General features: G+C 41.5%; 1 protein-coding gene across 1 annotated transcript in view; it reads right to left on the minus strand.

Annotated features, from left to right (window-relative positions):
• The window catches only part of MCHR2 (melanin concentrating hormone receptor 2), a 517,075-nt gene that overhangs the window by 193,933 nt on the left and 308,114 nt on the right, over positions 1–15,028 (minus strand). The window contains exon 5 of the mRNA XM_044291586.1: positions 6,034–6,243. Coding sequence (XP_044147521.1) covers positions 6,034–6,243 — 210 coding nt within the window. The remainder of the gene's footprint in view (positions 1–6,033; positions 6,244–15,028) is intronic.

Consider the following 15,028-nt stretch of genomic DNA (forward strand, 5'->3'; position numbering starts at 1 on the left):
CAACCACGGATCCTTCACAGACAACTTCATGGATGAAACACATAGGCTTTTCTTCGCGGACGTGTCACTTACACGGAAATGTGGACGAGACCTTACTATTCTAGGAGGTTTAATCAGTCTGTTAATTGTGTCAGTGACATAAAGCAATTTTTGGGGTTTCATAACACCGCATTTTCATCTGTCTAACTGTTATTGAAGATTTAATCAGTATATTACCTGTGTCGGTGACACAAAGCAATTTTTGGGTTTAATTACAAACGCTGTTTCAAACGGCTAACTGTAATTGGAGATTTAATCAGTCTGTTAACTGTGTCGGTGAAACAAAAGCAATTTTTGGGTTTCTGCATCTTCATCCGTCTAACTGTTATAGGAGATTTAATCTGTCTGATAATTGTGTCGGTGACATAAAGGCATTTTGTGGGTCACAACATGGCATTTTTATCTCCCTTACTGTTATAAGACAGTTAATCTATTAATTATGTCAGTGACATAAAGCAATTTTTGGGAGGGAGATACACATCATCTGCATCCGTGACACGGAAATACAAAAGCTAATCTGACTGTTAATTCTGTTGGTGACCTATGGTCATTTTTTGGGGTGCAAAACACTTAATTTGCACCCGTGGCACAGAAATACAATTGTTCATCTGTCAGTCAATTTGGTGGGAGCCTTAAAAAAAATGAGAGTAGCATCAAATAGGGGACGTGGTCGTGGTGGTGAGTGGTGCTGCTGGTGTTGGTGGAGGTGGAGCTCCTGCTGTAGCGAGAGGACATTGTCGATCTGTGCCACCTACATTCCCAAATGAAACACCTTCCTCTGGTGCACCCAGGCAACAGGACATTCTGCGTCATTTTGTAGGCCCAAATACCGCTCTATGAATGGCGAGGCCAAAACAAGTAGAGGCAGTAGCATATTGGATGGCTGACCATGCCTCCAGTTCATTCACATTGTGTCCCACCCATTCCACTGCTGAAAATGCAGAGTTGGCACCGGTGGCCACGGGTATCCATCTTCTACCTCAACCCCTTGCACATCAGCCAAGCAATCTGAGCCCCAAGTCATGCAGCAGTCACTTATGCTTTTTGATGACTCTGTTGGTGGGGTTTTCCGTGGGCTATCCATCTAGCCCTGCGCTAGAAGTGGAAGAGATTGAGTGAACTGATGCCCAAACACGTTTAAGGAGGAGGACGTGGGAGGACCACTGCAGCACGTCTCTGATGATGATGACAAAACACAGGTGAACTGTTCAGCTCAGCAAGGAGGGCAGGGGTGAGGAGTGGGTGGAACATGATGTGGAAAATGATGAGGTCCAAGACTCACTTGGCATCCAGGTCGTGCAAGTGACGTGTGCAGATCAGAGGAAGTGGTTGGGGTCACCCAGCGCTAGCCACACAGCAAAAGAGGGAGCAGGGTGCAAAAGCAGAGTGGCTGTCAGCTAGTATATCTGCTACCGCCCAACATGCCGAGGGACAGAGCACAGCAAAGCCAGCTCAAAGGAGTTCCCTGGCACGGCAATTCTTCAGGCAATGTGCTGATGACAAAAAACAGGTGGTTTGCAAGCTGTTCAGTCAGAGCCTGAAGCGAGGCATAAAGGTTCTAAACCTGAGCACCACGTGCATAACCAGGCATCTAACTGCAAAGCACAAGCTGCAGTGGAGTAGACACCTGAAAAACAATGAAAGATCAAAGGCTCCTCCTGCTCCCTCTACTGCTGCAGTCTCAGCCTCCTGCTCCCCCTCTGAAGTGACAGGGACACCTAGCACCCCTCAAAGTGAGGATGTGATAGCAACACCATCAGTGTCACTCAGCATCTCTGCACTGTCCCATGGAAGCGTTCAGCTTTCCATCCTCCAAACACTGGAGAGAAAGAGGAAGTTACCCCTACCCATCTGTGAGCCCTGGCCCTGAATGCCAGAATTTCAAAATTCCTGGTCTTTGAAATGCTGCCACTTAATCTGGTGGAGACGGACAGTTTAAAAAATGTAATGACATGGAGGTCCCATGGTACGTGGTTCCCAGCCACTACTTTTCCAGGTGGGCTGTCCTTGCCCTGCATTGACAAGTGGAAAAAAATCCGGTGTGCGCTGTGCAATACCATCAGTGGCAAGTTCTACATGACCAGCTATACTGTATGTGGACCAATAAGCAGGGGCAGGGATGTTATATCTCCCTATCTGCCCACTGGGCCTGAGGCAGAAAGCAGTTTGGCGCATGTCCTACCACCATTGAGGATTGCTGGACCTTTCTTAAGGCCTCCTGTTGCCTCCTCCTCCTACTCCACTTCTTTTTCCTGTTCCTCCTCTACCATCTCCTCATCAAGTAAGCGCAACACCTGCACCACCAACTTCGGCACACCCAGGGAGAAACGACAGCAGGGTGTTCTTAAACTCATATGTTTGGGGAGAAAAAAAACCACACTGTGCAGGAACTGTGGGAGGACATGGAAGAACAGACCGATGAGTGGTTTGTGACACTGAGCCTCAAGCCCGGCCTGAAGGTGTGCGACAACAGTCGAAATCTCGTAGCAGTTCTGGGCCTAGCTGGTTTTAATCACATCCCTTGCCTGGCACATGTGCTAAATTTGGTGATGCAGAGGTTCCTGAAAAATTACCCGTATATGTCAGAGCTGATGCAGAAATTGGGGGCGAATGTGCGCGCTTTTGGCTTTCTTACCTTGCTGCTGCCCGCCTATCTGCTCTGCAGCATAATTTGGCCTTTCCACTCACCGCCTCATATGCGACATACCCACGAGGTGTAACGCCACCTTGCTCATGCGGGAGAGACATTTCAGCTGCAGCACACACAGATTAATCGCTCTGCGGAACAGCACCACTTCACCACCAGCAAGTGGGCCTCCAGGCAGGACGTGTGCTCTTGTTGTTTCGAGTACTCCCAAAAAAAAAAAAATTTTGGCTACCTCCCCCGCCTCTTCCACCTACACTGCCACATCCACCTCCTCTACTCTGACCTCCACCTCCTGGCTAAGGAAGTGTTAGCTTCCTCCACCGTATCCACAGTCTCCTCAACTTCCTACTCCACAATGGTCGTAACAGCAGAAAAATTGCCCTGCAGACAAATGTGGATAGGGGAATGACTTAAAATAACATAAAATACATAAAAATAAAAAATAATAATCTTGAACCAGGTTCAAGATTTTTATTTTATTTTTTTAATGTATTTTATGTTATTTTAAGTCATTTCCCTATCCACATTTGTTTGCAGGGCAATTTTTCTGCTCTTACCACCATGGTGGTTCCTACTCTATGACTTTTTTACAGCTTTTTTTCAGCCCCAAAGTTCGTCCAAACCTGAACATCCACCAGTCCGATCATCAATAATTATCATAACTCACAATCTAAGTTCCCTATTAGTATGTCTTTGGAGTGTGGGGGAAAACCCACGCAAACATGGGGAGAAAATACAAACTACATGTAGATGTTTTCCTTGGTTGGATTCGAACCTAGGAACCCAGCTCTGCAAGGCACCAGTGCTAAACACAGTGCATGCCCAAAATAACCCTAATACCTTTAGATCAATACTTTAGGAGGGTATTTTTCAAACTGGGGTAATTTCTTGGTGTGAATCTTTGTTTTGCCAACTGAAATCCTTTGTAGGCATAAAATAGGGAATATAAGTAATTCAAGTTAAAATTACTGTATATCCTAAAAGCCACATGGTGTTTCTTTGCTAAGTAAAGGTATTTTGAACACCTTAGAAACAAGGCAATACATTTTAGGGTACATTTTCTTATTTCCATGTACTGTATCCGAATAATGTGTCATTTAAATGATGTGTTGGTGGAAAATAAATTTACACCAGTTTTATATTACTTCCTGCAGTAAAATATGGTCTCAAAGTACTCACTACATCCCTATATGAATACGTTTGGAGTGTAAATTTCCAAATGGGGTAACTTCTAAGGGTGTTGCTTTGGCAGCTTAAATCTTTCGATCGCATGAAGTGGGGCCTATAACTCCTTAAAGCTAAAATTATCTCCTGGAAGCCACTGGGTGCTTCTATGCCTTTGGGCACCACCATTTTTCCAGACTGCAGATTACTAGTGTTGAGCACGAATATTCAAATATAGTGCTATATATTCGTTATAGCGAATATTCGTAAATTTTTCCCATCTGAACAGTGAACATTTGATTCTGCCCTGCTTCTTGCTTGTGGGCCAATGAGTCATTGGCCCACAAGCAACTTAAGCAGGGAGGAATCATGATGACTTTAGATGGAAAAAATGAGGAATATTCTAAAAACTAATATATAGCACTATAGCGAATATATTTGTTTTTTAGAATATTCGTCTTTTTTTGATCATGTACAGTTGTTCCAGCATACTCCTCCCGACAAGTGTCCCCGTCACCATGGGAACGCATGGTGGTTCAGAATATACCATCGGATCTGAGTTTTCACGATCTGAATGAGATCGTGAAAACTCAGATCCTATGGTATATTCTAACCCCCCCAGGTGTTCCCATGGTGACAGGGACGCTTTTCGGGGAGGAGTATGTGAATATAATGAGGCAGTAAAGTCCCCAGAGGGGCGTTATTTTCATTCAAAGGGTGCCCAGGAATGCCCTTGAGTGCCCAGGACCGCCCCCCCCTACAGAGCCTAAGCACGCCTTTCTCTCATACACTACGCCCCCAGCTTTGCCATTGCTGTCACGTCCCCCCTCCCCCATCCAGGTTACGTTGCTAGTAGCTGATAACCCCGTCTACCCTTTGCCTTCAGCTTCACTAACAGGCACAGGACCTGCGCTATTCGAGTTTAACTGAGGGTATCAGCCTCAACTGTTTCACTGGGCATGCGCCAAAAACGTCACTGGGCTCAGCGAGAAAGTAATACAGGGTTACTGTTAAGGGCCACTAGCAGCAAACTCTAAATCTGCTATATCTAAATCTTCCTTCACCATTCCAGTTAGTAAATCTAAGGGTACCCCTGGGTATTTACAAGAGTCCTCTGTGAGACTGGTTGGACTTGGTTGCTAAGGACTCAGGTTATGTCTGCGGGGTAAGGAGGCAGAAAACAGTTGCGAGCTCAAACAAACCAGAGTCTATCAGAAGAATCAATAGAAGTTAAAACAGAAGACAATGGATTAATCCAGAAGAAGGCTGAGAATTGAAGAATCAATAAGCCTAATCAGACAAGGGGTTAATTCTGAAACAAACTAAAGTTAATACACAGGAGGGTCCAACAGAAATGTAGCACTGTTCTGAGCCACAGAACAAACATGAGTCGGGAATACAAAAATTACAGTAAGTGTCTGACTTAAATTCCTCACCTAGCCCTGGAATTGGACGTAGAGCCAGGAGCAGGAAAATAACGGTAAGCATCTGACTTAAATTCCCCTTACCCACTGTTGCTCTGGAATTGAACGCAAAGCCAGGGACCTAATTGGCTCAGCATCCAGACTCACCAAAAAGGTCGACCAGTCAAGGTTTGGATGGTTGGCATGGCATTGACAATCTTCCTGGAACAGATGTCATAGAAATGTGGCTGGGTGTGTTCCCCACAATTGTTTGTCCAGCTCAAATCCTTGGCAGGCATAAGTGGGACCTATAACTCATTGAATCTAAAATTATGACCTGAAAGTGACTGAGTGTTACTTTGATTTTGGGCCCTACCATGGTGCCAGGATGCAGATTATGAACCTAAGTGGGGAACTGCATAAACAATGCAATACATTTTGGGATGCATTTTCTCATTTTCCTCAATGTCCAAAAATATGTCATGTAACTGATGTGTTTGTGAAAAATATAAATGTATTTTTTTAAACTGGGTTTGCATTACATCCTTCAGCAAAATATGAGCTCAAAGTAGTCACTCATCTTTGAAATCTCTGCTGTGATATATGGCTTAATCTGAGCCTTCAATGATGGCATATAGATCTGTCATTTGACACTGACAACTTTTCATCTGCAGGACCCAATATGTTTCATTTCACTGTATCACACATGTACTTCTATTTTTATGTCGCAAAATTTTGTAAAAATGTAAAGTAATAGAAAAAGATCAATTGTTTGCTCACCTATCTAAGCTCATTGCCGTCATAATGGCGGTGCAGGCAAATTGGTTGCAGGTATCCAAAGATGTAATTATAGTACAAAGAGGACTTCCGAACACCCATTCTCCTCCTCGAGCCCACTGATGAATTAGAAATGGCATTCCAATGATGTGAACAAGATCTGCCACAGCCAGATTACAGATGTAGATGTCAGGTATTGTTTTTCTTCTAGATCTGAGATGAAAGAAGACACCGGTATATTAAAAAGTAGCTTTTCAGGACTTGTATCATACAGTATTGATTGCCTGCTCATGATACATTTATGGTAGCGGACAGGCTACAAAAATAAGATTTCAGTATGAAACAATACCTTTTTTATGTTCAATGCACTTCTTCAGCACTGAAGAATTGAAGAATAAAATGTGTCTAGAAGAACCACAAAGAAGGAACAGCCTAACATGTTCCAAAAGTAAATAGATGAGCACATTAAAAATACTATACTTATATGTAAAGTAGAATAATAGTATGTAACATCAGAAAAAAATTACAGTAGACGTGCAGTAACTGGCAGCAACTTGGTTATTGAGTACTATTAATTGTCTACATAATATAGGTCACCTGGTAAAATATGACATGAAAATGGCATAATCGTATGTGAGAAACAAAATATAATTCCACTAAGATTCTTTGAATATTAACCCCTTCCACCTGTAAGCCTTTTGACCAATTCATTTTTATTTTTTTCCGTTACATACCAAAAGTTGTAACTTTTTTATTTAGCCATCAATGTAGCTGTGTTAGAACTTTTTTTTTTTTTTAATAGGACACCTTGTACACGTACTTTGTAGTTTATTATGTCATAATTTTCGGATACCTAGAGCTTACTCATTAACTTAATTTACTCTTTTTTGGGGGGGATGGGAAAAAACAGCAATAAGGCCTCTTTCACACAGCCGTAGTGCTCCGGTGGGAGTTTTTTGGGCTGCATACAGCGGTTCTGCAATACACGGGTCACCAGCCGCATCACGGATGTGGACCCATTATTCAATGCCAGCAGATGTACAGTAAGATGTGCTAATATTCATATATTTTTCCAGAAAACCCAGAGGAACATTGACTGGCTCCTTATGTATACTCAAAGCCCTCCATAAGAAGAAAAGGTACCCCAACCAAGGCCTCTCAGGCAGCTTAACAAAGTTTCTTTGTTTAGCAATTTTAAATGGTGGCTACCTAGAAAAAACCTTTTGGAAAGGAGACTAGCTTGCATGTCTCTTTTCCAGAGAAGCATTATGTGGAAATGCAAGCATAGCAATAGATATAAATCTTATTAGGAAAAAGCATGGATTGAACAGTTTGAGGCTACCACCAAAAATCTAGTGGATAAAAAATAGGGTGGAATTGATCTATAAAGCACAAGGATATTTGTATAATCATACATACTAGAGATGAGCAAATCAATTCTCTCAATATGGAATTAATCCTGAATTTTCCATAAACATTTAGTATCTAACAAACCCAAATATTTTGCAATTCAAGAGAGAGATCCACATGTGTAAAACATATGCAATTCAGCTTTCTGTCCAAAAAGCTACAGTGTTTCACACCTACAACATTGCCTACCAGTCATTGCTTTGCCTTTTAAACAGCAAACTGATCTCAAAATAATGGATTAATTTTTTGAAATGTATCTTTCTTTTTCTGATGTATCAGAAGAATGGAAAACGGTGACGTGAACTCTGCCTTATTTTTGAGGCCTTGGGTGGACCTCTGGCTGGGTTCTATTTCTGATATAGAAACCAGTTAAGGCTACTTTCACATCTGTCATGATAATACATAAATGGATCCGGTTGTATTATCTCTAAAATAGCCATGACAGATCCGTCTCAAACTATTGTAAGTCAATGGGGGACAGATCTGCTTTCTTTTGTGTCAGAGAAAACGGATACGTCACCATTGACTACATTGTGAGTCATGATGGATGTGTCTTGCTCCGCATCCTATGACGCACTCAAAAACGCAGCTTGGAGCACTTTTGTGCATTCTGGTGCACTCTGTTCCCTTCAGTTCAGTTTTGTCCCCATTGACAATGAATGGTGACAAAACTAAAGCATTTTCCCCTGCTAGTGATATTCTATATGTAATGACTATCGTGGGTTAGGCAATACTTATCTTCCTTTCTGGAAAAAATATGCATAATTAGCATATACAAACCGGATTCCAAAAAAGTTGGGACACTAAACAAATTGTGAATAAAAACTGTGGAGATGTCAAATGTCAATATTTTATTTGTAATAGAACGTAGATGACAGATCAAACAGTTTAATCCGAGTAAATGTATCATTTTAAAGGAAAAATAAGTCAACAAATCCCCAAAAAGTTGGAACAAGTAGCAATAAGAGGCTGGAAAAAGTAAATTTGAGCATAACGAAGAGCTAGAAGACCAATTAACACTAATCAGGTCAATTGGCAACATGATTGGGTATAAAAAGAGCTTCTCAGAGTGGCAGTGTCTCTCAGAAGCCAAGATGGGTAGAGGATCACCAATTCCCGCACTGTTGCGCAGAAAGATAGTGGAGCAATATCAGAAAGGTGTTACCCAGTAAAAAATTGCAAAGACTTTGCATCTTCTTAGTCGTAATGACACCTCAGCACACGTCTAATTTGAATACTTTTGTGGGTGCTCGTCTCTTGTTACCTCCTTCCACCCGCGGAGTGAGATTGTAGCTTTAAATAAGTTTTTCAGAAACAGCACACCGATGTAGTTTGTAATTCAACCTTTATTTACCAGTGGTATATTCTCAAGTTATTTTATGACATTTATTGCTGTCTGCAACGTTTCGGGCCCATTTGGTGCCCTTTGTCAAGCTGGATGGCCGGTCTGTGTTTCGCACGCCGTGGAAACACAGATCGGCCATCCAGCTTGACAAAGGGCACCAAATGGGCCCGAAACGTTGCAGACAGCAATAAATGTCATAAAATAACTTGAGAATATACCACTGGTAAATAAAGGTTGAATTACAAACTACATCGGTGTGCTGTTTCTGAAAAACTTATTTAAAGACTTTGCATCTATCATCATCAACTGTGCATAACATCATCCGAAGATTCAGAGAATCTGGAACAATCTCTGTGCGTAAGGGTCAAGGCCGTAAAACCATACTGGATGCCCGTTTTCTCCGGGCCCTTAAACGACACTGCACCACAAACAGGTATGCTACTGTAAAGGAAATCACAGAATGGGCTCAGGAATACTTCCAGAAACCATTGTCAGTGAACACAATTCACCGTGCCATCCGTCGTTGCCAGCTGAAACTCTACAGTGCAAAGAAGGAGCCATTTCTAAGCAAGATCCACAAGCTCAGACGTTTTCACTGGGCCAGGGATCATTTAAAATGGAGTGTGGAAAAATGGAAGACTGTTCTGTGGTCAGACGAATCACGCTTCGAAGTTCTTTTTGGAAATCTGGGACGCCATGTCATCCGGACCAAAGAGGACAAGGACAACCCAAGTAGTTATCAGCGCTCAGTTCAGAAGCCTGCATCTCTGATGGTATGGGGTTGCATGAGTGCGTGTGGCATGGGCAGCTTGCATGTCTGGAAAGGCACCATCAATGCAGAAAAATATATTCAGGTTCTAGAACAACATATGCTCCCATCCAGACGTCATCTCTTTCAGGGAAGACCCTGCATTTTTCAACAAGATAATGCCAGACCACATTCTGCATCAATCACAACATCATGGCTGTGTAGGAGAAGGTTCCGGGTACTGAAATGGCCAGTCTGCAGTCCAGATCTTTCACCTATAGAGAACATTTGGCGCATCATAAAGAGGAAGGTGCAACAAAGAAGGCCCAAGACAATTGAACAGTTAGAGGCCTGTATTAGACAAGAATGGGAGAGCATTCCTATTTCTAAACTTGAGAAACTGGTCTCCCCGGTCCCCAGACGTCTGAGTGTTGTAAGAAGAAGGGGAGATGCCACACAGTGGTGAAAATGGCCTTGTCCCAACTTTTTGGGGATTTGTTGACACCATGAAATTCTGATTCAACATATTTTTCCCTTTAAAAGGGTACATTTTCTTAGTTTAAACTTTTGTTCCGTGATTTATGTTCTATTCTGAATAAAATATTAGAAGTTGGCACCTCCACATCATTGCATTCAGTTTTTATTCACGATTTGTATAGTGTCCCAACTTTTTGGGAATCCGGTTTGTATAACATCAGTTGGCATCAGAATTAGCAATACTAAATTGCAGGTGTATTCAGAGTTATCACTGTGTTATTTGTTTACTGGTAAAAGCAGAATTGCGTTATGGGTTCCGTTACCACGGACCATAACGCAATTCTATGACGGAATGCATAATAGAATGCCTTTAGAGGCATTCCATTATTCATTCCGTCATAATAGAAGTATATGGGCTGCATAACAGATCCGTCCCGTTTCCGTTATGCGGGATGGATCCATTATGCAGCCCATAGATTTCTATTTTGACTGAATAAATAACGAAATGCCTCTAAAGGCACTCCATTATGCATTCCATCATAGAATTGCGTTATTATCCATGGTAACGGAATCCATAATGTAATTCTGCATTTATCAGTAAACTAATCGCATACAAATTTCATAAGCGGAAATTCGCTCATCTCTAATTGTGATCTTTTTTACTGACAATATTTAAACAGTACTTTAGAAACACACTTTCAATTTTGCCCAGGACTATACTTTGTCTAAAACAAGCCCTATGCATGGAATTTGTATGTTCCCCGTGTGTTTTTGTGGGTTTCCTCCAGCTACTTTGATTTCCTCCCACACTCTAAAGACATACTGATAGGGAACTGAAATTGTGAGCTCTAATGGGTGCAGCAAGTGATATTGTCTATAAAGCACTGGGGAATATGTCAGTCCGTTAATAAAATAAATAAACATTTTAAAAATTATGTAATTAAATCCTTCAGTGAGCAGGCAGTCCGTCTTGGTTTCACATGACAGATTTCTTATAAACTAGTGAAAAGGTTAGTTTAGAAAGAGAGAGGAGATAGCTGAACAATGCATTTTTCTCTAATAAGATATATTACAAGTTTCTTATATTTGCCTGTATCATTGACATATGCAAAGTTGTCTGAAGGTACAAAGCCCATTTAGCCTCTGCCTGAATCTTCAGAAGACATTCTTACTAAAGGACGGACAGCAATTGCTCCACTTTTGCTTAGCAGTAGTCCATAAAGTATCAGAAAGGGATGTGAGGATGCATTGTCCTGTAATAGCAGACCTCAATGAGGTTCTGGTTACATTAGGAGAGACAGAAATGTTGTAAATCAGAGATAACAACTTGCCAACTTGAAAATTATATTTTTAATGTAGTTCCATGTATCCATTTATATAATTCCAGACAAGGGATTTATATGCAGTAAAATCAAAGGCTAGCTAGAGGATAATCAGGACTGGCCTTAAGGGTGTGTACCCTGTCCAGTCACAAACTGAAGGTTGCACCACTGGATTCTGTTCTGCCCATCTAGAGTTTGCATTTTGATCTCACATTTGGTACCCAAACCTATGTGAACGTAGTTGTCTATTATGGTGGGATTTAGGGGTCTATACTTTGATAACTTTTTTCACATAAAACATTTTTCCACATTCTTAATATTACAAGACAATTACAGTATTTACTAATCTGATGCAGTTTTTAGGAGGTGCAGAAAAGTGAGCATGGTACATATGGCCTGACTGGCATATGATTAGGTTCCATTGACAAAATGGAGAGCTGGGTGCCAATGTGTTATGCAGTTGCACAGAAGTCCCAATTTGCAGTTAGTAAAGAAAACCTAATGGTGTGTCAATCTGATCATACAGAAACTATGGACGAGGACTCACCTACCCCCACTCATGGAGCTACAACTACCAGACCTATCTCCAACATACATCACTGTTGCCTAGCGATGACTATAACTATAGCTGTGCACTGAGCAGCAATGATTTGCATAATCGTTGCTACAAGCAAAATTTACTGATGCAAAACTATGCAGATAATGATTTCCTCAGAATCACATTTATTATTGTTTATAGACGATCAACTCCTTATTCATACTGGTCAATTATTATTATTATTATAATCACTTGGGAATGGATGAACACTGGCAATTCTGGGTAAACAGGGTTTAATACCTTTTAGATAAATCTAGAATAAGGATTGTTAGCCAAAGCTTTTCACATGGTATCAGTGCTTAGCCTAACTTTTGCTCCTGTGGCTAAATGGCCAAGACTTCTTGAAGCCATGTTTCAAAGTCTAAAAGAAAAGTATTTTCCAAAGGGTGGAGGCTTCTATACCACAAATGCAGATCACCCACCTACAGTACAGACCAAAAGTTTGGACACACCTTCTCATTCAAAGAGTTTTCTTTATTTTCATGACTATAAAAAGTGTAGATTCACACTGAAGGCATCAAAACTATGAATTAACACATGTGGAATTATATACATAACAAAAAAGTGTGAAACAACTGAAAATTTGTCATATTCTAGGTTCTTCAAAGTAGCCACCTTTTACTTTGATTACTGCTTTGCACACTCTTGGCATTCTCTTGATGAGCTTCAAGAGGTAGTCACCAAAAATGGTCCTCCAACAGTCTTGAATGAGTTCCCAGAGATGCTTAGCACTTGTTGGCTCTTTTGCCTTCACTCTGCGGTCCAGCTCACCCCAAACCATCTCGATTGGGTTCAGGTCCGGTGACTGTGGAGGCCAGGTTATCTGGTGCAGCACCCCATCACTCTCCTGCATGGTCAAATAGCCTTTACACAGCATGGAGGTGTGTTTGGGGTCATTGTCCTGTTGAAAAATAAATGATGGTCCAACTAAACGCAAACCGGATGGAATAGCATGCCGCTGTAAGATGCTGTGGTAGCCATGCTGGTTCAGTATGCCTTCAATTTTGAATAAATACCCAACAGTGTCACCAGTAAAGCACCCCCACACCATCACACCTCCTCCTCCATGCTTCACGGTGGGAACCAGGCATGTAGAGTTCATCCGTTCACTTTTTCTGCGTCGCACAAAGACACGGTGGTTGGAACCAAAGATCTCAAATTTGGACTCATCAGACCAAAACACAGATTTCCACTGGTCTAATGTCCATTCCTTGTGTTCTTTAGCCCAAACAAGTCTCTTCTGCTTGTTGCCTGTCCTTAGCAGTGGTTTCCTAGCAGATATTCTACCATGAAGGCCTGATTCACAGTCTCCTCTTAACAGTTGTTCTAGAGATGTGTCTGCTGCTAGAACTCTGTGTGGCATTGACCTGGTCTCTAATCTGAGCTTCTAACCTGCGATTTCTGAGGCTGGTGACTTGGATGAACTTATCCTCCGCAGCAGAGGTGGGACTCTTGGTCTTCTTTTCCTGGGGCGGTCTGCATGTGAGCCAGTTTCTTTGTAGCGCTTGATGGTTTTTGTGACTGCACTTGGGGACACTTTCAAAGTTTTCCCAATTTTTCGGACTGACTGACCTTCATTTCTTAAAGTAACGATGGCCACTCATTTTTCTTTACTTGCTTTTTTCTTGCCATAATACAAATTCTAACAGTCTATTCAGTAGGACTATCAGCTGTGTATCCACCTGACTTCTCCACAAGGCAACTGATGGTCCCAACCCCATTTATAAGGCAAGAAATCCCACTTATTAAACCTGACAGGGCACACCTGTGAAGTGAAAACCATTTCAGGTGACTACCTCTTGAAGCTCATCAAGAGAATGCCAAGAGTGTGCAAAGCAGTAATCAAAGCAAAAGGTGGCTACTTTGAAGAACCTAGAATATGACATATTTTCCGTTTTTTCACCCTTTTTTGTTATGTATATAATTCCACATGTGTTAATTCATAGTTTTGATGCCTTCAGTGTGAATCTACAATTTTCATAGTCATGAAAATAAAGAAAACTCTTTGAATGAGAAGGTGTGTCCAAACTTTTGGTCTGTACTGTATGTCCAACAAGCATAAAGTATGTAGGTGATTTGGTTATCTTGGGAACATATTATTATACACAGGAAACCTTAAGTTTATCTTAGGCTATATTATCAGAACAATAAAATATAGACAATAAAAATGGCAAAACAATCCATTTTTAACTGACGTATTTTTTTCACAGATGCGTTTCTGAGAAATGGATGCTAAAAACACTCACCTTCAATTGTGTCATGAACAAAATAGAACAGTTCTATTTTTTGACAACCATTATTAATTGGCCGAAAAAACAAACAAACTGCTGTCTGGATGACCCCAGAGACTACGATTGTTCTTAAAGGAAATGTGTCACTGTTGAGGAAGGGTTGAGACGTATGCATATATATAACCATACATGCATGCAAATACGTGCGTGCATGTGTGATATATATGCATGCACTGACTGCCACATCATAGGATGATGTGCGCAGGTGTGCCCAGCATCTGCGCAAGTCTGCCCCTAGTGGTCCACAGGGACTCATTGTGGCCCCTGTGGAAAATATGTGCCCCCAAATAAGTATTTATATATATATATATATATATATATATATATATATATAATACTTATATATATATATATATATGTATATATGTATATATGTAGAGGGAAGTGTATTCAATTCAACTCTTATCAACAGTTCATCCCCCATGTTTAGAGTAAAACTTGTGCTGATAGCCTGTAGGATAACAGCTGATTAGTATCTAGTCCTCTTTTGTTCAGGCCCCAAACAATCAGACTCTCTGGCACTGTTTGTCAGGGGGCTTTCTAACCAAAGACATCATAAACCTGTTTTCCACACCTCTGCCCCATGGCTCCATGCCCCTACTCCCAGGATTTTGGGACTAGGGGGGAGGACTCTGGGGATTTGAGGAAGGCAAACTATGATGTCATATGCCTGATGAGGGGGGAGGTGGGCTGTTTCTGGGGCTGATATAGGAGCCCCAAGCAAGGAACAAGGTCTCTTGCAACCAGACTAGAATCAGAGACACATGGGAGAGAGCAGCTCCATGATGACCACCTGGAAAAGGCCTA

Source organism: Bufo gargarizans, chromosome 4, assembly GCF_014858855.1.
Source record: "Bufo gargarizans isolate SCDJY-AF-19 chromosome 4, ASM1485885v1, whole genome shotgun sequence".
Taxonomy (NCBI): Eukaryota; Metazoa; Chordata; class Amphibia; order Anura; family Bufonidae; genus Bufo; species Bufo gargarizans.